The sequence below is a fragment of the Oenanthe melanoleuca genome, chromosome 1A, assembly GCF_029582105.1.
Source record: "Oenanthe melanoleuca isolate GR-GAL-2019-014 chromosome 1A, OMel1.0, whole genome shotgun sequence".
Classification (NCBI taxonomy): domain Eukaryota; kingdom Metazoa; phylum Chordata; class Aves; order Passeriformes; family Muscicapidae; genus Oenanthe; species Oenanthe melanoleuca.
The window spans coordinates 63,770,454-63,792,626 of record NC_079334.1 but is presented as its reverse complement, the minus strand read 5'-3'; the positions used below and the strand labels follow the sequence as shown (position 1 = coordinate 63,792,626).

At 39.0% G+C, this 22,173-nt stretch overlaps 1 protein-coding gene across 1 annotated transcript in view; it reads right to left on the bottom strand.

Moving 5' to 3' along the window:
• CDC123 (cell division cycle 123) overlaps window positions 1-22,173 on the bottom strand; it is a 32,591-nt gene extending 10,418 nt beyond the window's left edge. Inside the window, exons 1-9 of the mRNA XM_056509080.1 lie at window positions 21,991-22,173; window positions 20,071-20,142; window positions 18,186-18,240; window positions 17,345-17,377; window positions 14,824-14,919; window positions 13,966-14,072; window positions 6,330-6,378; window positions 4,655-4,730; window positions 1,489-1,611 (exon numbers count right to left, since the gene is read on the bottom strand). Of these exons, the coding sequence (XP_056365055.1) occupies window positions 1,489-1,611; window positions 4,655-4,730; window positions 6,330-6,378; window positions 13,966-14,072; window positions 14,824-14,919; window positions 17,345-17,377; window positions 18,186-18,240; window positions 20,071-20,142; window positions 21,991-22,064 (685 nt within the window). The 5' untranslated portion in view covers window positions 22,065-22,173. The remainder of the gene's footprint in view (window positions 1-1,488; window positions 1,612-4,654; window positions 4,731-6,329; window positions 6,379-13,965; window positions 14,073-14,823; window positions 14,920-17,344; window positions 17,378-18,185; window positions 18,241-20,070; window positions 20,143-21,990) is intronic.

Genomic DNA, 22,173 nt, shown 5'->3' with positions numbered 1-22,173 from the left:
AGCTGTAATACCTTTCCTTTTAAAAGCAAACAAACAAGCAAACCCAGATTTTATTGTTAACAACACATATGCTACCAGGCAGTGGATCAAGTGAGATGATGGGAGATAAATGCAATGTGGTAAAAAAAAACCAAAACACCCACAAAAACACAGAAAACATTTTCTGCATGGCATTTCATTGCAGATGGACCAGCATTTAGTTCCTAAGAATAAAAGGTTAACAAACCTCCATCCCAGAAGGTTGCCCTGAAAGTTCCTTTTCCCTCAAGGCAACTCAGATGGCATCCTTTACATAAGATGACATTTCAGACCTTTCAGTTCACCAGACAGCCGTTTCAGAGCCTAAATCTAGGCATCAATTTCCAAAAATAGTGCCCTGAATTCTTATCTATGAGTTGATTACATACCAGCTAAAATTACATTGGAACACAGAGGAAAATTAAAAGGCAGTAATCAGAACACCAGATCCATATGGCTGATCTTACTTCAAAATGTAATGGACTTAATATATTATGTACTATTCTACTGGTCTTCTCCAAGCAGCAGTCCATGAGCACTTGTCTGGACTGAAACAGAGCAGCTTTGCAGAGTTAAATTATTAAGAATTTCAATATAACAGAGACCGGCACTTGAAGGTACCTTTTTCAGATGGTTAGAGAGGACAAATCTGACTGCTCTGGTGTCTCAGTAAAACAATTAATAATGTTAAAAAACCCACCTAAAGGTTAAATTTTCAAAGCTTTAGAGATGACAGCAAAACTGCTAGAAAATTCTTATGTTTATGGGTTTTACTAAGCTGAAGTTTGGTCCATGCCAGACCTAATTTAAATTTCTTCATCATGTTTTTCACCACTATTGATCACCCATCACAATGCAACACCATTCAATTCTCACTAAACCGTGTTAGAAACAATTTCAAATCAAATTTGCAAAGGACTTCACATTTAAAAAACAAGACAATTTACTTGGACTGATTAGGTATATCAAATACTGTGGCCTTTATTCAAAGGTTTTGGTACCTAACCTGGTATGCATTGATATTTTAGACATAATTAAAACTTCTTGAAAAAAACCTTAAAAATCCTTTATTCCAGGAATACATCAATAATTTAGCAGCAAACATCTGACAATATCTTTATACACAAGTATTCTTCTCACTACTGAATGCCTTTTGTCAAGTATCTCCAACCCCGCTATTATGGTAAAAAAATTATTTTAAAGTATAAAGGGGAAAAGCCTTTAAAAAAAGTTATTATGCCTTCTGAAGGGATCTTTCACTCATTTCTTGTGTTTTCTTGAAGAGCTCCAGCCTATTCATTCAGGTTTTTTTTTTTGTTGCCAATGTTTGTAATTCCAAACCTTTGCTACTCAACATGCTGTGGCCACAAGAGCTTTCAGACTCTCCCCAGCTAAAGAGAACCAAGACCTGTGAAAGCAAAAGCAATGAAGAGAGAGATGCATACCCATAGATACCCTCAAGATACTTACAGTCTTCATCCAAGAATTTATACTGTATGTGTTTCTTGAAAAACTCCTGTATGGATCTACAGATCTCCTCGTGTTGCTTAGAAATATGATCGTAGTACTGAGTGTAGTCCCTCTGTGATATACCTGTCAAAAAATTCAGGTAATTATAATTGTGAAGAACTCTAGGCATGCAAAAAAACCAACCAGAAAAAAAAACAGTTATCAGACACAGAAGATGGGGTTTTCCCAAGTTTCTACCATTATTAGTGACTTACTGTTTGGCTTTATTCTGCTATACTTAAAAGTACTTCCATTAAGAATCTCTTCCTTGAACAGCTCTGTCCTAAATCTTGTGAACTTCATTTCATAGATACACACTTTGACTATTTTAAAGTGAATTTCAGAGGGAAATTTTCCCTGTGTTTAGGTTTCCCGCTTCCATCTTTTCCTTTCAGTTTTATTCCCTTTGGTTACTCTGGTCAAAAACCTTGTTTTGCATATCACATGTAGGGACCACAATTTGGAACCATAAATGCCAGGGCTGGAGGCTAAGCTTGCACATTAGCAAAGATGATCCTTGGATACCACAGATTCTCATTTAACTGATTTTTTTAAGTGTGGAATAACATTTGCCTATTTGATAAGGCACGACAGCTGAAACTCTAAACCCCTAAATCAGTGGGATGGCATGCAGGCTTGCCATGCCTTGGTGCTCCCATTTATTCCCTCAAGGGCTTTCTTGCCTATGTAGACAAACCATCCCTCCTACAAGTTCTTAATTTCATACATTTGTCTACAAGACACTGGTTTAAGATGACATCAAAAGGATTATACACTTGCATGCATCTTGACTGACATGAGTTCTCATACAGGATGTGTCAACATAAAATATTGCAATACCCTGCTTGACAAATGTCAAATCCAAGACCTGCCCCATCACTGCAGAATGAGTAATTCAGTCTATTTACACACAAAAAGAGACAGAATTCCCCAAGGAACATGTATCAGGTCAGTTTGCTGTTTTAACTATATACAAAACACAAGAGTTTTACTGTAAGACAATGCTAACTACTGCCAAAGATGTGCTCTTTTTAAAAAAGTTCATATAAAAAGTTTATTATGCCAGTAGAACTTTGAATTTTTAATACCACAGTAAAGCTTGAGTCTAAAAAAAAAAAAAAAAAAGTGAAAGATGATGGCATCTAAGGGGATGCAGATGTGTAACTGGAAAATCATTTACTATACTGCAAATATCACTCCTTAGTTTGACTGACAAGCTTATTCATTTTAAGAGTATGGGAACATATTGTGAAAAATCTTGGAACTATCTTCAGAAACGCAGCTGGAGTGCTAGATTTAAAAAAAAAAAAAAAAAATCGCATACTGGCAGATCTACTAGGTTTCAAAACCTGGTCATGAAATGTACAGTGCTTAATTAGCCAGTGTACAAATGCTTTGAGGTACTTGAAGGTCAATATATATATTTTATATATATATTATATATATTTATTATATTTTATAATAAATCTACATTTGAATGTTTTAGAGATTATTACAGTAATGTGTATTTCTGGCAGTTGTGGTATTCCAGCATCACAAAGCAGGACAGGATTCAGGTCTCCTCCCTTCAAAAAGCTCTGTCACGAGCCATTAAGCAATACAGACTTAATGAGAAATCTCTGCTATTAGGAAGATAAACTCTGTTACAGAGAGCTGTAATACACTTGCAATTGGCATAAATGGAGAGAAAATGGGAAGATGAGCATAGGAACACCAGAAGAACAGCCAAACAAAAGAACTTAGGAGAATGGTGTGTGTTGACAGCGCTTGAATTAGCACAGCTCAAGTATCTGTGTGCAGCTCCACAAATTGGGAAATGAAGAACAGGGAGTGTGCTCCTAAAGGTTCACAGAGGTGGGGCTGGATGGAGCAATGAATTGCTGACAGCTCCCAATAGATACAAAAAGGCACAGCCAAAACAAGCCCACACTCACCACACTAAGACAGGAGAAACAGTGAGAACTACATAGCCAATATCCCTGGCCTTCCATATCATCACGAGGAACCCTACACAGACCACTTGTGGATATGGAGCTTGGTGCTTGTGAATATGTAGGCATGAGGCAGGCAAAGTGAGCAAACCTCATTTTGTCTTAAAGCAAAAAAAAAAAAAAAAAAAAAAAGAAAAAAAAAAAAGGAAAAAAAAAAAAAAAGTCCCCTTCCTGCAGAGTCTGGATTTGCTCCATCACTGCTATAGCACTTCCTTGTTAGAAGAGTTCAGACAGAATGATTCAACCTCGTTCAGAACAAATGTGCACTAATCCTGTGCTATTTGAGTTTCTGTTTGTCTCTAAAGATTTCATGGTAGACCACACCAAAATCAAACTTCACAGTAGTAATTAGCCTGAAATTAAACCCCTCAATTCAAGCACCTGTATGTGCACGGGGTATCTCATTTCCTGCTATAGTCAGCAGAGAACAGTCAACACAACCAGAGCAGTGAAACTGAGCTAAATTTACCCTAAATTACCCTAAATTTACCCTACTCAGCTGCCTACAACACATGCTCTAGCACAATCTGCCTGTTCTCCAGCTGCCAGAGGTCTCTCAATGTACCCACCAGCTCCGTGCATGCTATGGATGGATACCCTGGCTCTTCAGTGCCACTTGAAACATTTTACATTTAGGATTCTGCATCTCAGTAACAGAACAATGGGTCCTAATTAAGCTACACTGAATTTAATATGAATTCAAGACACCTCCTACACCTGTGGAAATGTTCTGACCTCCCCAACCTTCTGCATATAATATCCACATAGGGTCATGTATTTGCAGCACAACACACAACTGCCTCTGTATTCATTCTGCAAGTTGGAGATATTGCAATTTGCTCCTGAATATTAAAGACTCACCCATGAATCTGCCTTTTGGGTGAAGTTTCTGAATTAATAATTAAATTAAGAATTTTCCCACTGTAATGGCAAGCATGCTGTGCTGTCAGGCTTTTAAATACAGTGGAAAGTGAGATGTGGTAAACCACATTTTAAATTACAGAAAGAAGAAAACATTAATTTCAGAAATGAGGTGTAGAAAGAAAGAACTCTCTCCAGACTTAGCTCTTATACAAGGCATCAGAGAAACTCCTCAAAACTTTATCCAGTAATTTTGTTTTTAAGAAATTCCTTACCTAAAAGCTTGTTTTCCTTGACAAAGCATCTGAATTCTGCACCAGGGATCAATTCACACCATTTGCGAAGAACAAGCTGTGGAGGAAAAACAAATGACAAAGCATTGTTTCAGAAAAGTAACAGCATCCTTTTGTCAACAGGTCTGCCTTTTAGAGCAACAGTTTTGCTGTAATAAGATGACCACTGATATTAGAAAACAAAACAATCTTAAATCTGCAGTTCACATAATTATCTTTGCAAATATTTCAAAACAATTAGATTTAATATTAATTTCAGAGAATCACAGAATGCCTTCAGTTGGATGGCATATCTAAAGACCCTATACTCTAAACTAGCTTAAAGCAGAAAGGTTCAGATTGGACATAAGAAACCGTGAGATTGTCAAGCATTGGAAGAACTCCTTCACAGAGGTTGTGCAGCCTCCACCCACTGAGGTTTTCAGACCAGATTTAATAAAATGCCAAGCAAGACAATATGATCTCATTCCTCACCCAGCTTTGAGAATGAAGATGGACTAGACACCTCCTGAGGTCCCTTCCCACCTTAATTATCTTATGCTCTTCCACTTTGTACAGTATTTACGACTGTGAAATCATTTATGAAACAACTTCCAAGTTACATTAATGATAAAGCATGGAAAATAAAAACTCTGCTGTACAGCACAACAAATCTGTCATGGAATTGGCAGAAAGTTGCTCCCTAGTCAAAGGAGCTGATGAGCAGAATTAAATTTATCCAAATCAACCTCTATTCTGGTAGACACCCAAGCAGAATTCTGTGACGCCTTTGAAGGCGCAAACCAGTTAAAATAAGGACACAGGACAGAAATAGAAAGCAAACTATTACAGTCAATAGGACAGACTGCCTGGGAATAAAAGCATCTCTCTGGCACTTTCTCAAGTTTCTGTATTTCCTAAGCTGAAATATTCTGAAGGCCCGATGTTTTTGAAGGCCCCAGTTACTGCTACTGGATGCTTTAAACCCTTTAAACTGCAGCAAAAAGCTTCAGTAACCAGAGATGACATTCCTAATTACTGTGTCAACATTAAACTCGGTTTGTTCCAACTTTTAAATGTCCTGTATCTTTAAAGCACACTTGAGAGTGCTTTAAAATAAAACAGGGTTCATTCACTTTCGAAAAGCCCTTTAAGCTCACAGCATGATGACAAATGTTATATTTACATTAAAACTATTATTAGAGAGATGACTAGATGTTACCATAATAGCAGTAGCTCCACATTAACAGTTTAAAGCATCCATAGCTGAACATTTTGATCTGGTAACAAATATAGGAAACAAGATGTGACAGAGCAGTTCAGGATGTCCCCAGCCACTGGAACAAGCTTCACCCTTGGTAACCTCAGTGTGATGTTCACAAGCAGTTCGCCATCAAGAATGTATGACTGAGCTACTGAACTTGTCCTTCCTGTCACAACCTGACAGACATAAAAGGACATTGCAAGGAAGCGTCTCAAGTCTGCACTTTAGCCCACCTGATGTGTAATTAAATGAACTTCTTATGACCTGCAGTGCTGAACCAGACTTCCCTTCATATCAAAAGCAACACAAATAAAACAAACATAACACATTTAGTGGACAGAAACCCAACAACAAATGTCACCCAGCCTGTGAGCAATTCTTTTAAATTACTTAGAAATCATGCAAGAGTCCTACCTCATAGTTCAAGGAAGGATCAGGGGAATCATCAGTACAGTGAATAAATCTGGAAAAGTAAGGTACAGGCTTCAAAATCTGCTTTAAGATTTTAGCTGTAGCGAGAAAAATAACTCTAAACTGTGAAACATAAGAACTACTGTTAAATTATTTCCAAAATGTACAAAGCAAGTAAATGCAATACATAACAACTCTCTTTTCGATAATTATCATGGGGAAAAAACAGAATCACCACCTCCTTTATTCTACTGCAATTTGGAAGCACTTAAATGCGGAAAGGGATGTGTCTAAAATGTCAGTGTTTATTCACTGTTGATTTATTTCTGTTGGAATCAACAGTGCTGCTCCTTTCCCCTTGTATTGTTATGATGGCATAACTGATTCTCAAAAAACCCAATAAACTTGAGCAATCTAATCCAGTTTCACTGCAATATGTTTTCCCAAGTATTTTTAATGTTTAACTTCCCAAACCACACAACAGAGACACATCATCATGCCTTACAGCAGTTCATTTCCATGAATAAAGGATGCAAAACAGCGCTGCTGCTCGGCACTCCTGATTCCATAGCATGGTATCTTTCTAAATTAAGAGCCTTAAGAAATATTCTTACAAATCTCTTGAGAGTGGGAATAAACAGAACTATTTCCACAACTGCAAGCAGATGTCAAGGTTTTGTCCCTTTTGAGGAGCAGACTCTGTCGGTCTCCTTTCAGGAACTAGCAAGAATGGAGGCAGTTATGAGCCAAGTGAACTCCCATGTACCTTTTTGTCATTTTACAGCAAACCTTGCAATAGATTGTCTAATTTTCATAAGGTATTCACAGAAGAACATATGTTTTTCTTCCAATTCTACTTCCTGACCTTATTGGCAACAAAGTACTTGGAAGCACAGAACTGTGTTAAGGGTCACTGCTGAGCAATAGTCCTAAATGCAATATTTATAAGATCTCCTTTTGGCAGTGAACTTCATTCAGCAACCCAAAAGTCTCACATAAACATTGTATTTGTAAGACATGGCTGCCCAGCTTTTGGTTTGAAGAGCTATTGTAAGAGTTCATTCTGTATGCTGCCAGCAGAAATAAATTTCACACATTTTAGTTTAGACTTTAATATCCACAACACACAGAAAAGTAGGGCAATACAGGCAGGCTTTCCAAAAGCACAGTGATCAAACACATCATATATATATCTGTGAGCCTGTGTAAACAGATAACATCCTTCAGCTACAGTTTAGAATCCCCGCAATTTAAGATCTGTCAAGGCAACAGAAACAAACCCATAAGAGCTCACAGTTTTGTTAGACTCAGAATTCCTGCCTTACTAGACTATATGCCTACCAAGCTAAAGAAAATATCCCACACATTCACAAAGCCAATAGTAAACCATCTACAAAGGCAACTGAAGTCCAGCACATGGAGTTTTACAGTGCCTGCCTGTACTACCTCTCACAGACTCCATATCTGAGACTGGGGCACCTGCAATCTGCTTCATTCCAATAACAGTCTTTTCAAGCACTCAAAAAAAACAGTCTTATAATCAAAATGACTCCCTAACTCAAACTCTCAAATATTTTGGGTAAGAACTATGTGGGGGAATATGGTTCCTCTTTCCTTGTAAGTCAGAAAATTAAATCCTTGGGTGTCATTCCAAGCCCCATAGACAGTGCAGGTATCACTGCCAAATCAAGCAAACAGGCAAAAATACTGCAAAACACAAGTAAGGGTATTTTTTTGAGTCTTAATGACACAGGACTGAGTATAAATAAGGGAAAAAATGGGTGAACACAGAACAAGACAAAACAAACTCATGTTTTTCTAATCTAATTTTCCTTCTTAATATTATCATGACTTTTCATTGACAAAAGGCCACCTTTGTTCAGAGAGTAAATTGTGGGTGACTTGAGGTTGCAATTTCATGTTTTTTACCAGCTCATTGTAGCATTTATTGCTGAGACCCATCTGAACTCGTGTATTACAGATGGCCTTTTGATCTCTAGAGGCACAATGCTAAGTTGGGTGTCTTCAACCCACATCCTATTCAGGTTTGAAGCTACTTGAAAGAATAATCAGGAAGATGTCAGGAACTCCAAACTGAGACAGCCTGGGCTGTATTTTCTGAAGCTTCTGTCATTTTGAATACTATGGGTGAAAGGATCAAACTCTTTGGCTGTGTTGTGGTCAACAGCTTTTTTACAGAGTTACACTTAGAAGTCAAGGCCAGAAGGATCAAGGTCTCTTTATATGTGGCAGCTCTGTCAATTTCCAAATGCACACACCTGACCACAGGACAGGCTACACAAAGCCATTATGCAGGTTGGTTTTGAACACTAAGAACAGCAATTTAATAAGGTTGGCAAGTTTCTCCAGTACCTACCCTGCTAAGAAAGCCAGGAACTCATCTGCAAATCACTGAGATAATTAGGAACTATTATGAATATGATGAGAATTGAAAATTTATTCTGTACCTGATACTTCCCTGCTATTATTGCACAGTTTATTTTAAAATCTTATTTAAAAAATATAAGGAAGCTTTCAACAGCCTTTGAACTGTATCTTTATTCCTTGAATATTAAACCTTTGGTTTAATTTGAGGCCTAAAAGAAATAGGAAAATCATGCACCACTCAAAACAGAATCTTTTACTACACTGTAAATTGCTAGGAAAAAAATGGGCAAGAGTAAAACCTCCAGAAAAAAAGAATCATCATCAAAGGCCTCATTTTCCACATCCTCTCATGTGGAACTGCCTACCTTGAAACAGTTTACATTAAAGCCTAAACTAACAGCTCCTGCAAAAAGATACTGGAGTTCTAAGGCACATTCTTCATGATCCAACACTGCCTCCTATGTTCTGTTAGGAGAACACGGGCTGTTATTCCTTCACATCTCAAAAAGCTTTGATATTTCCTTGTAATTTGGAATTCAATATTAAAAGCATTAAGTCTGGCATCAGAAATCTTGTCTGAATGCAGGGGCATTATCAGATCATTAGAAATACTGCTAATATTTTTACCAGTCTCAAGGTGAGCAATCAATCATGTTTTAACAAAACATAGTCCACCCATTCTAACCTTCTAATAAAGAAGAAAACTGTATTTTATACCAATACATCCATCAGGGCTATACAGAGCTTTTTGTTCAAAAGAAGATTTTTAATCACTTAACAGAATTCCCAGTTAGAAAAGATTTTTTAATCAGATATACTCAACACTAAATTTCTGAAAGCCTACATTAATGCCTGAAAAATTAAGATCACACCACCCACAAGACTTTTTGTGAACTCAGCTAAGTAAAATACAATGCTGACTTTGAAGCAGAACAACATCAACTGCATTAATGAGTACATCGCTCTGAAGTCTTTGTTAATTTATTTAAAATTAACATGCTGGGAAGATAATTCATTAGTCTGAACTTTACAACCGAAGTGTCAGCACCATGAGAGAATCCAAACTTTTAAAACAGTCAAAGCAATTTAATGCTGCTCAGTTTATTTGCATTGAGTCCATATTTTTTAATAGTTTTATTGAAGCTTTACGTGGTTGAAATTTTCTTGGAACTTGAGACAGCTGAGAATTACAAGAAGGGCATTCCCTGACCTGAAGAATGTTTAGAGGCAGACAGGACATGGGAGAGGAAGAAAAAGGCAAACAAAGTGGTTTGCCTTAAGTACTGCATCACTGGCTTAAATTTCTAGGTTAAAAACCAGATCTACACTGCAGCATGTTTACCATACTGCAACCCATGAACTGGATATTTAAGTTCATGTAATTGAACAGGAAAAAAACCAACAGCAACAAAACAGTGTATTAAGCATTTCAGCTTTTACTTATGCAGGGCAAGAAACCTTTAGACCATACTGAGTATTATTGATGAAGTAGAAATATAGTGCATTTCTCCTCCCTCCAAGCAGTCCTTCCAAGGGATTTGGATGCATTATGCATGTAATTTTCATTTGTTCAGCACTTCAGGTTCTTATGCCAGCTACATTTTTAATTTCTGCTTGCTAAGGACTAGTGAACTGGCAGCTAATCAATAGTATAATTAAGGACGACCACTGTTCCGATTTAACAATAATCATTGCACTGCTTGGGGACATTCTGTACAAATAACTTTGTAATTTAGAAATACCAAGCAGAGACTGGACAATGATATATGCTTTAATGAAGTATGACATATTCATAAATTACAAGATATACATAGAGACCAAGGTGATTTCCCACAATCATGTCATCAGCTTTAATTATTCACCACCTTAGTTATGCTATCTGGTGGTCTTATCACATTGGGAAAGGAGCCTAAATGGACTGGACCTGCAGAGTTTGAGGTGTTGCCTTTCTGCAAGAGATTATTCTCCCACAGCAGGAAAAGGGAATGTGCCTGCTATGGACTGCTCAGCCACTCCTGTTCTTGTGTGAATTTAAGGTGAAACCACAAGTCAACAAGCCATGCTTGTGAAACCTCACACCACAGCCACCAGAACGTCTTCACTGCCTCTCCCACCAAGCCAATGCTGACTGCAGGGGGTGAAGTGAAGAGCTGAGGCACTGACTGGAACTGATTAGTCTGGACAGAAAATGCACTGGTATCACTATCAATTCATTCTACCATACAAAGAGTTGTCACACCTAAGTCAAGTGGCACTTGCTGAATACTTGCTTGCCTCCAAGAATCACTAGAAAACAGTTAATCAAACAGAAATTCTGCAAGGAGATCTGGGTACTTTTTGCTCTCTTTATACATAAGGACAGTATATACAAACTCCATATTATTTAACATTCACAAAGGGGTGATGCAAAATGTGCAGTTCTTTTCAGACCCACAAGAATCAGTCCTGAAAGGCATTGCAACAAAAATTTTACTGTTTTTAACTCTGTGAGCAAGCCATTCCCCACCTCTTATTAGGGGAAACCATGAAAAGCAGCCCCTTGGGAAGGTACCAAAGGCTTCTGAGAATTCATTCACCTCTGACATGTAAACTATAGATCTCTCATCTCCCCTATTCACACATAATCACTAGGTTGGAAGAGACTTTCAAGATCATCAAGTTCAACTCATGCCCTAACACCTCAACTAAACCATGGCACTGAGTGCCACATCCAGTCCTTTTTTAAAAACAACCAGGGATGGTGACTCCACCACCTCCCTGGGCAGACCACTCCAGTATTTTATCACTCTTTCCATAAAAAGCTTTTTCCTAACATCAAACCTTTATCTCCCTTGGCATAGCTTGAGATGATGTCCTCTCATTCTGTCAGATGATGCCTGGAGAAAGAGATCAAACCCCACTGACTACAACCACCTTTCAGGGAGCTGTAGAGAGTGATAAGGTCACCCCTGAATCTCCACTTCTCCAGGCTAAACACTCCCAGCTCCCTTAGCTGTTCTTCACAGGGTTTGTGTTCCAAGACCCTCACCAGCCTTTTTGCCTCCTCTGGAGGCACTAAAGTGTTTCAATGTCCTTCCTAAACTGAAGGGCCCAGAACTGGACACAGCACTCAAGGTATTTATTATTATTTATTATTTGGATTTATTAAACTTCATCTTACTGGACTCTGCCCATCCATCCAACCATTCCAGGTCTCTCTGCAGAGCCCTCCTCCCTTCCAACAGCGCAACACATGCTCCCAGCTTAGTGTCATCTGCAAATTTACTAATGAAAGACTCAGTACTCTCATCCATGTCATCAATAAAAATATTAAACAGAAATGGCCCCAGCACTGATCTCTGGGAGGCCCCACCAGTGACTGGCTGCCAGCTGGATGCAGCACCATTCACCACCACTCTCTGGGCCCAGCCATCCAGCCAGTTCTTAACCCAGCAGAGTGCTCCAGTCCAAGCCACAGGCTGCAGCTTTTCCAGGAGTTTGCTGAATGACAGTGTCAAAGGCCTTGCTGAAATCCAAACAGACAACACCCACAGCTTTCCCACATCCACCAGGTGGGTCACCTGGTCATTAAAGGAGACCAGGTTGGTCAAACACAACCCACCCCTCCTAAACCCATGCTGGCTGGGTCTGATCCCCTGGCCATCCTCTAAGTGCTGAGTGATAACACCCAGTATAAACTTTCCATTACCTTACCAGGTACTGACCTGGTCTATAATTACCAGGTTCCTCCTTCCTACCCTGTCTGTCAATGGCAGTCACATTGGCCAGCTCCCAGTCATCTGGAACCTCACAGTGAGCCAAAACTGTTGGTAAATCATGGAGAGTGGCTTCACAAGCTCATCTGCCAGCTCCCTCATCATCCTGGAGTGGATCCCATCTGGTCCCATAGATTTATAAACATCCAAGCAGCTCATCAGTTCTCTGACTGCCCCCTCCTGGATAACAGCGGGACCATTCTGCTCCCTGACACCATCTACCACCCAGGAGGACAGCTGTCCTGAGCACAAGCTGTCTTCCCACTAAAGACAGGGGCAAAGAAAGTGTTAAGCACCTCCGAATTCTCCTCATCTGCAGTAAGTTCCCTCCCTCATTCAACAGAGTACAAGGGTTGGTCTTATCCTTCCTTTCATTCTCTGTGACCCCAGAATCATGAATTCTCATTCTTCACAATTGTTTCCCAAGACCAATATAGTTTTCAAGCTGTTTTATCACTCCAATATCTTCTCCCCTTCTCCTCAGTCTCTTTCCCAGCATCTCCTGACATTGCAGGTTAGGCATGATGTAAAATCCAACATCATAATAGGACTTACAGCCCTGCTGTCAACAGCCCCCTTTTTTTTCTTATGTACCAAAAACTGAGGGAAAAGTCTCGTTAGAGCTGCAGGAATAAAAAAAGAAGGCAGTTGCACAGCATTAATGTTTCACACTTCAGAAAGAGAATTTTTATCAAGACATAAGCCACTTGATACAAAACCTACATCTGTTAACCCCCTATAAGGTACCTAGAATAATGGCTCTGCATTTGACTGAGTCTCCTAAAAAATCCTGTAATGTAAATAAGCATTGAATAATTACTGGAAAATAATCTCAAATACCAAGCCATGGATTGCCCCTTTTCTTTGAAATTCTGCTTGTCTGGGGGGAAAAAAAAGTAACCATAGTAACAGAAATATCAACTCCAGTAGTCTCATTTTCTTTCAGAAAAATGCTGTATTTTAAAAATGAGTGACATAAATCAGTGAGATGCAGGTCCTACAGGAGGAAACTGTTCCTATACAATTAAGTACTCCCTTCAAGTGAGCAGATAAAAATCAACCCCAAGCACATTATATTTTTAATTTTATCTGTAACTGCTATCCCTTAGTCACCTGGAATATACTTGTTCAAAGAGCTACAAGAACTTGGGTTTGGAACAAGCTCTAGAAATACATGAAATATGTTAACAGAAGTTTCACACATCTTCCAGGCAGCCACACAAACCTCAACAGCTTTGAAACACAAAAAAGACATTGTAAAGTATGAAGTAGCACCAATAAGGAGTGTAGCAACAAGTAAACACCAAAAGGGGTGGGAAGGCAAAACATCTCAAGAATACAACATGACTTGCTCTGGAAAGGTAGTCAAAAAAATATGGTCTTAGTCCATAGTGTCAAAGCAACTGGTGGCATGTGCTACTTTAACTTCTTTCTGGTTTGCTCTTGATTTATTCTGGCTGCATATAACTAAGATTGTCTGCTGGAAATCTACTTACGGCTGAGTGAGGTCACGAGTTATGAAGTCTGAACTCTTGAAGAGAAGGAAGATGTCACTGAGAGCTTTACATTTCAGAGAGCTGTTCATTGCTATCCAGTAGGCATCCTAAAGAAACATAAGAGTTTACCTGAAACACACCTTTATTAGCAGGAGGGACTGCAAACTTCAAGTCTATCGAAATATTATGCATCGTTTGAAATACATACAGAAAAGTATTTTTTTTTTATTTCAAGGAAAATTTCATTAGTGGTTAAAAAAGACAAAATTGCTGTTGTTTTTCTTATGAATACTCTGATGAAAGCAGAGCAAATTCATTTGCAAAATTAAGTTTTTGCCTTACTGCTTCCAGGAACTTTCTTGGAATGCTTGATTGAACACAATGTTTCTTGAGAACACAAAACAACAATATTTGGGTGCACTCATTCTTACATTATAGTTAAGAGTACCTAAAATTAACTTGAGGAAAGTTTATTGCCTTTTTTGAAACTGTGGCACTTTTCATCTTTATATAGGTAAAGTTTTCAATTAGTATCCTGAACAAGAAGAACCTGCCCATCACACAACCATCTGTGACTAGGATATAGGTTTTAGATAGGAAAGTCAGTGCTGCCATGCATCAGCCTCCCTAAAAATGCACCATCACCATCTAGTGATAGAAAAGATAGCAGTGAGGTGGTGGATTTCACTTAGATTAAAGAATTCACCACTTTACTGGTATCTTGTGCATCACTTCTTCCTTTATCAGAATCACTAGGCTCTTCTTCTTTCCAAAGCACTGAGAGAAAACAAACACAAAAAATTCTGTATGACAACATCTGTTACAAGATGAGCAGCACAAGGGAGTTAGCATTCTTACCCTTGGAGCACTCCAGTTGAGTTTAGGAAAAACACTGCCACCCAAGGAAATTATGGCTTCCTGAACTTTAGCTGTGAACTCAGGAAATTCTGGTGCCTGAAAGAAGAGCAACAGCAAAAATATAAATTTCAATTTATACAATTAATAATTTCAATTTATACATTTAATAGTAAAGCGTAGCCATCTTTTAAATACTATTAGAAATACGTATTGCATTAGAAATGAGTCCAAAATCAGTATGAATCCCAGAAACACAGCGCACAATAAAATCACTTAAATAAATCACTTTATCAAATCTGCCATTCTTTCAATTAGAGAAAAAGGAAAATGCTCCCAGTTCTCACTCTCATTACTATCAAGTATTTAAGGAGAAAACAAAAAACACCCTAACAGTCACCATGAAGTATACAACAGCTGGCAAAAATACAAGTCAAATAACCAAACTTTAAATCCTTACCTGTTGGTTTATATCTTATGGCAGATTATTATGTACAAATAAAATCCAGTAACATTTAAACTTTCAAAGAAAGATTTTAGAATTAAACATCTTTATCAGTTCATAGGCAATTTGAGTGACAGCTGCTCATTTAAACTCTAGTTTTATAAAATGTTAGTAATACTTTCACTAATCAGCTCTTGAGTTTTAAAGTAGCTGCTTAACATTTCATTGATTCAAAACAGAAAACAACCGCAAAGGTTGGACTAGAAAACCTTGTCTTATAAAGAACATTAAAAATGTAAGATTGAGGTAAAAAAAATCCAACTTGTCATGTTTTTCCAAACTCTACCCTGAATGTGGTGCTATAGAAAAAAACCAGGTTGCTGATCTTTAAAATAATATGAAAGGATTTGAAGTATATGTCAAAGATTTTTCACGTAACAGGATTTATAGCAAGAAGTATATAGGAACAGTATTTCTGCCTATTTTTAAACTCAATTCAAAAGTAACTTCTAGGCTAAGCTAATTGATGCCTCTCAAACAACAAAACCATCACAGCCATACAAGTGAATAAAAAAACTCATACATTCTGGCATCTCCTCACTGCAGCTTCCCCAAATGCAAACACTTAAAAAAACCTCCTCACATTTTAGAGCAGTGACCTAGACTGAACTTCAAGCATTCTGAACCTTTGTTTCATACATTACCTAGTCTCCATGGTAAACTACATTTTGAAAACTGAAAAAAACACTTCTCTAATTTTATTTTTAAACTTTCAGTCAATTCTAGAAACTGTTCCTGCAAGAAGTAAAACGCTGCATTCTGATCCAAGCTTCTCTAGTTTTGACAGGAATCAGGAGTCCTACTATATATGTAATACAAAGTCTCCTTTGGAAAATGTTACCAAAGTGTCATTTGATTAACACAAGGGGATAAATATACACACAAGAGGAAAGTTCTACAACTGCATAAACAAGCTGGACTCCATCATTTCCTGAATTTTAAATGCCTGGCTTTGTAATCATTAATATTAATGCAAGTTATTCTGAAAACAGACTTTTCTGCTCCTCCACTTCCCTCATGAGGAAGCTGTAGATTTACCTAGATATACTAGAGTCATTTGCCCTATGCTCTTGTGACAGGTAACCTCTTCATTATGTATTTCCTCATTATGTTCTACATTATAAAAGAACTGGATTCAAAACTCTGGTATTACTTATTTAGCATCATTACCATGAGCTTTGCAAACCTAAAATCCTAAATGGATCCTAAAATCCTTGTTTTAAATAATTAACAATTTAAGGAATCTAGGTTATCAAAGGTTAAATATTTGAACTGAAGATTAATCAGGGTGTACAAATTTAAAATGTATTAGTTTTAAACTCTAGGGTATAAATTCTGTGCTAGCAGAAGCACCACTCAAAGCAGGATTGTGATTATATGACACCTAATCCAACGTGAGCAATTCCACACCCTGATGAACACTAGGGAGCTAAAGAACTGAAATCACAGCACTGATGACAGACAAGGCCTTGAGTATTTTACCTCTGACAGTGACACAGCAACAGCAAATTTCAAAAAAAGATGTCAGAAAAAGATCAAGAAACCTGGTTTGCATCCATTATGATTCCACATGCAAGGAGACCATAAAGACAGGAAAAGGAAAAAAACTATAGAGAGAGATGTACTTAGAAGAAATAATGGCACATCAAGAGAAGAGCTGTGAAGATTGAGCTGCAGGGGCTTTGTTTCTTCTGCATCTAGTCTGATTAAATAATCTGGACATACTTAAAGTGGTGAAAATGAAAGACAGCTATATTTAGAGCTGTACTGCAGCTCATTTCCTAGAGTCTAACAAGTGTACGATTGTTGGGGATGAAAAAGTGTTTTATTTTAGTTAAATAAAATTAAGCCAGCAAATATTTTTTGAAATTACAGACATCTAGACTGCCATCCACCTAAAATGGTCTGAAAAATGTTAAATATAGCAAGATATATCTCTAACCAGCAAAAAGTTTGTATCACAAAGCTGCAGAAAGGAAACTGCTGACAAACTCACACTGGGCTTTTACAGGTCCTTACCTTAAGTGTTGTAGTGTTCTCATCATCCGACCACTATTCAAAATAAGAAAAACCAAAGGTTACCAGTTTCCTGAGTATATAATTTATAATTCCTTTATAATTTATGAGAACATCAGAATTTATGCAGCCTATTACAACACGTAGATCAAATCACTGGCCCAGACAGCATAACATCACCATCCTGCAATTATTTTGGCTGTAAAGTAAGACAGTAAAACCACTGTATATTCAGCAGATGCACTACTCTAAAATATTAATAAAAAGATACCTGTATATAATTCAATTGTGATTTACAGCAGAAAGATGGACATTTCAGAAATTAGTCCTCCCTATCTACAGCTTGTCTCCAGATCCAGCACTTCCATCCTTAGATCCATGATCCATTAGTTTCACTTTTATTTCTTTTTCATCTCCTTGTTGTACCTTCTGTCACCTTGTACTTACAATATTGTTGAGTGTTTTCCTTCTAGAATGGCCTTCTGAGTTATTACGGCCTCAGAAACTTTCACTGTTTATTGAAGCAACTACTCCAAATGTACTCTTAATTCTTCAGGGCATGAAACAGCATTAAGTTCCATTTCAACATTCCCCATTTTTAATCACAAATGCAATTACCAAGAAATGAAAAATAAAAAAAATACTTCTGTGAAAGAGCACAGAAATATTTTAAATTTTCCCTGGCCTCACAGCATAAATGATCACATTTATATGTTTTTCATGGCAACTACCACATTATAACTATTTCTGTGAAGGACTCTTTGCACCTATACATTATGCAGAAAAGGTTATACATTTGTATTTTTCTCAGAAGTCTTGACATTAATTTGCATTTTACACTGACCTGTATCTCCTCTGCATCATCACTCCCCTCCTGAGCATGACTTGGTGGGTCTTCTCTGAAACAAATATGGAAAAAAAATTAAGCACTGGAGTTTGACTTGACCATGTCCATTACATTTCCATAGCACTTCCAGCTCTTGACATCCAAATGTTTTCATAAGATTAAACCTCAAAACTCAAACCCCAAGAGAGAAAAATCAGAGAAGCCAGTACTGAGAAGTAAAGACCAAATAGCTGGCATTAGGCCTAGGTCCCATCCTGAACACTTTGCTTCTTCCAAATTTGCAGATTATATTTTGCCCTAAAACACCAAAATTGAAGCTTTTCACCACCCTGATAATGATTCTTTTCCAGCTTTACTGTACTCTGACACAAACACAAATTGAATTTTTAAAAAATAAAATAAATTTAAGTTATGCTTTACCTCCATACTCCCTTCTCAAGTAAAAATTCATAAACCTGGAGTTTCAAATGCTGACCTGTGAATTTCTGGCTCTGGAAAGAAAATGTCCTCACATTCAGCATACAAACAAAAGAAAGTCCTATGGAAAATGGAGAGTGTAGCACACAGGGCAAGGTCAAATGTACATCCCTGCCAAAAGTCAAGCTGAATTTCTGCAGTCCCTCAAAGTACTTCCATAGGGATTAAACCTTCAATCCAATTTTTGAGATATAGAGGTCAGATAGGGGTGCATTAAAGGTTAGAAACAATCTTGGCCTTGACTGCAAGAAGATCACATTCACTTATAGTTAAGAAAATTCAACTAAAGGGAATTCTAAAAGGGATTTTGACTGCAAACATCTTAAAAATGTAATTTAAGTCAATCATACAGCTGTCCATTACTCCACTGAAGACAGAAAAGTTGTAGAATACAGCTGTTAAGTGTGTTAAACCCTCAATTTCAGCTTTTCTGAAGGCTTATTAAAATAAACAGCTGCTAAATAAATTGCACAATTCTGCAAAAGCAGGTGACAATACTACCTCTGATCCAAAATGGTTTAAAAAACAATTCTAATTTTCTGGATACCCTTTAATTAGAAAAAGAATTTAGAAATTAAAAATTAAACCCTTTCATCTTTACAGGGCATTTAAACAGCTTCAATTTTATAGTTATTGATGCCTGATAAATCAGACCAAGCTCCCTTTCACTCACAGCCTCACTGGTTGCTCTGCAAGGGCCAAACTACTAATTGGGGACCATGACTGATTTCTGAGTTTGATCATTAACAAGATGAATGCAGCAACCATTTCTCAAGGAAACCACACAGTGAGATGCTATGCAGAAACAAAGAGCAAGGCCTCTGTTCTTACCAACTGTTCCTGCTATGTATCCACCTCACTCTTCTCCATCCAAAATTATGGCACAGGTGTACATACAGAACATTCAACTTTGTCATATGCATGGATTACCCATATGCAAAAGATTATATAAAATGTTACTAATTATTGAGTTTGTATATAGCTTACTGTTTTGAGAATTAAGCTCAGGTAGTGCCACTTGCTCCCTGGACTGGCATGGGACAGGTCAAGCCTGTGAACCGGACCCAACCAGATCCAAAGAACCAAACACAAACAAGCAGCTGAGCATCCCAGAGACTGGTACACTCTCCAAAGAAAGGTGGGGAAAAAAATGAAAGGACTGTGTCCACTTGGTCTAGAATCAATTGTAGTTCATGGGTTTTAGGATCTGCTTCAGGCACCAGCAAATCCAGCTGTACTAATAACAGTCAGCCCATTCACATGCTCACACAGTGTGAGGTTTACTGCACTCACACTGGTCAAATGTAAAAGCTCATTATGCTCAATACAAAATGCATATACAAAACAGTGCTGTGAATATAAAATGGAATTAATACTTGGAAGCAGGGGAAAAAACACACTGTACCTTCCAGAAACCACCAGTGTTCCATCATCCAGCAAATATTCTTTCACATTCTCTGGCAGGGGAAGTATAACACTGGAAGAAATGTGAAAATCTCTTTAATACCTTATTATTATTTGTTAAAATAAAATCCTAGTGGAATAAAAGAATTTGCTTTTTTCATAGCACATACCTCAACAATACTATGTTTTATTCTCAAAATTATGGTAGAAAATTCTCTTTCGCCCATCTTATCCCTCACCCAAAAAAGCAATATCAGTTTTCCCTCCAAGAAAGTATAGGTCAAAAATTTTAGATGAAATACACAAAAACACCCCACTCCTTCAAAGTTCTGAGAAATTCCAATTAAAATTGTGTGCAACTTGTGAGGAGACAACATGTTGCTCAAACTAAAGGTTTTCCTTTTGAAATCCAAATCATCCTAATGTTCCAAAAACGCAGGACTACCACTAAACTTACCAAAAATAAGCCCGTGTTAAACACTAAGAAAGATAAAAGATCAAATGCTTTGATTACTAAAAGCATGATGTCAGCACTTTTTGATCCAACAGGGCAGCTATTTCCACTTCCCTGAGCTACTGGTAGCTCTTGCAACAATCTCATGACCTGCAGCAGCACCTTAGAAAGTGCAGAATGTCCTATGGCTTCCAGAAATAGACAGAAACACCAAGTTGGCCACTTGGGTTGGATCTTCTCAGTCCAAATTTAAGTGGGAACAGCAGTGTGGATAGCAGGATGTGGATAACAGGAACAGTGTGGATATCTTCTGATGCTCAGCATGGAGTCCCACCAGGAGAGCAGGGAGCACAGGGGTACCAGGCCTGCCCCAGAGCTTCCAGAAACACTCCCTTGGGAGGTAGAGACAAGACCCCAGCTCCTGGCACTGCAGCTGATGGTTCAATCAATCCTTTACTACCTTCACCCCAGCTCTGGACCACACAGGTCCCCTCTCTCATCCAACCCTGCCCTAACACAAGCTCATTTTCACCCCAGCCCCACAGAACCTCAGAATGGGTCAGGCTGGAAGGGAGCACAGGTTCATCTGCTCTGACCTCCCAGCTCCATCCCAGAGCACACAGCACAGGATTTTGTCCAGACAGCTCTGGAATATCTCCAGTGAGGGAGGGAGATTCCACAGCCTCTCTGGACAATCTACTCCAGTTCTTGGTCACTGCCCAGGACAGAAGTTCTTCCTCATGTTCATGTGGAACTGAGCACAATTTTCTTCCCTTTGCCCTCTATTGCTGGGCACCACCAAGCAGAGCCTGGCCCATCCTCTGGCACCCCTCTTTAGATACATTTATATGCATTAATGAAGGCCCCTCTCAGACATCTCTTTTTCCTTCCAGTACCTGAAGGAAACCTGCAGGAAAGATGGAGCAAGACTTACAGTGACAGCACATGGTGGGGCTGGGTTCAAAGTGAGAGGGACTCGGTTTAGATAGATACTGGGAAGAAATTCTTCCCTGTGAGGGTGGTGAGGCCCTGGCACAGGGTGCCCAGAGAAGCTGTGGCTGCCCCATCCCTGGAGGTGCCCAGGGCCAGGTTGGAAGGAACTTGGAGCAACCTGGTCTAGAGGAAAGTGTCCCTGCCCACGGCAAGGGATTGGAACTGCTCTTTAAGGTCCTTCCTAACCCAAACCATTCTGTAATTCTCGAGGCTGAACAGGCCCTGTTCCCTCAGCTTTTCCAGTCCCTTAATCATGCTCGTAGCCCTGCACTGGACCCGTTCCAGGAGCTCCATGTCGCTCCTGCTCTGAGGAGCCCAGAACCGGACCCAGCACTGCAGGTGAGCCCCACCAGGGCTGAGGGAAGGGGCAGGATAGCAGAGCGTGGCTCTCCCTCGGCCCCATATTCCAGCCGGCCGCGCACTCCTCACCCCGCACCGCGTCTCCCAGCCCCCGCCGCCCCTCACCGCCCACACCTGCGGATGGTGACGGCCTTGAAAAGCGGGTACCACACGGAGAACTGGCAGTGCGCCACCTGCTCCTTCTTCATCCTCCTCCTCCTCAGCGCGGCCGCTCCCGGAAGCTCCCGCTCCGCCCGGAACCTCCCGCGCAGCTCCGGGCGCCGCCCGGCGCCATCGCGGGCGCACCGGCCCCGCCCC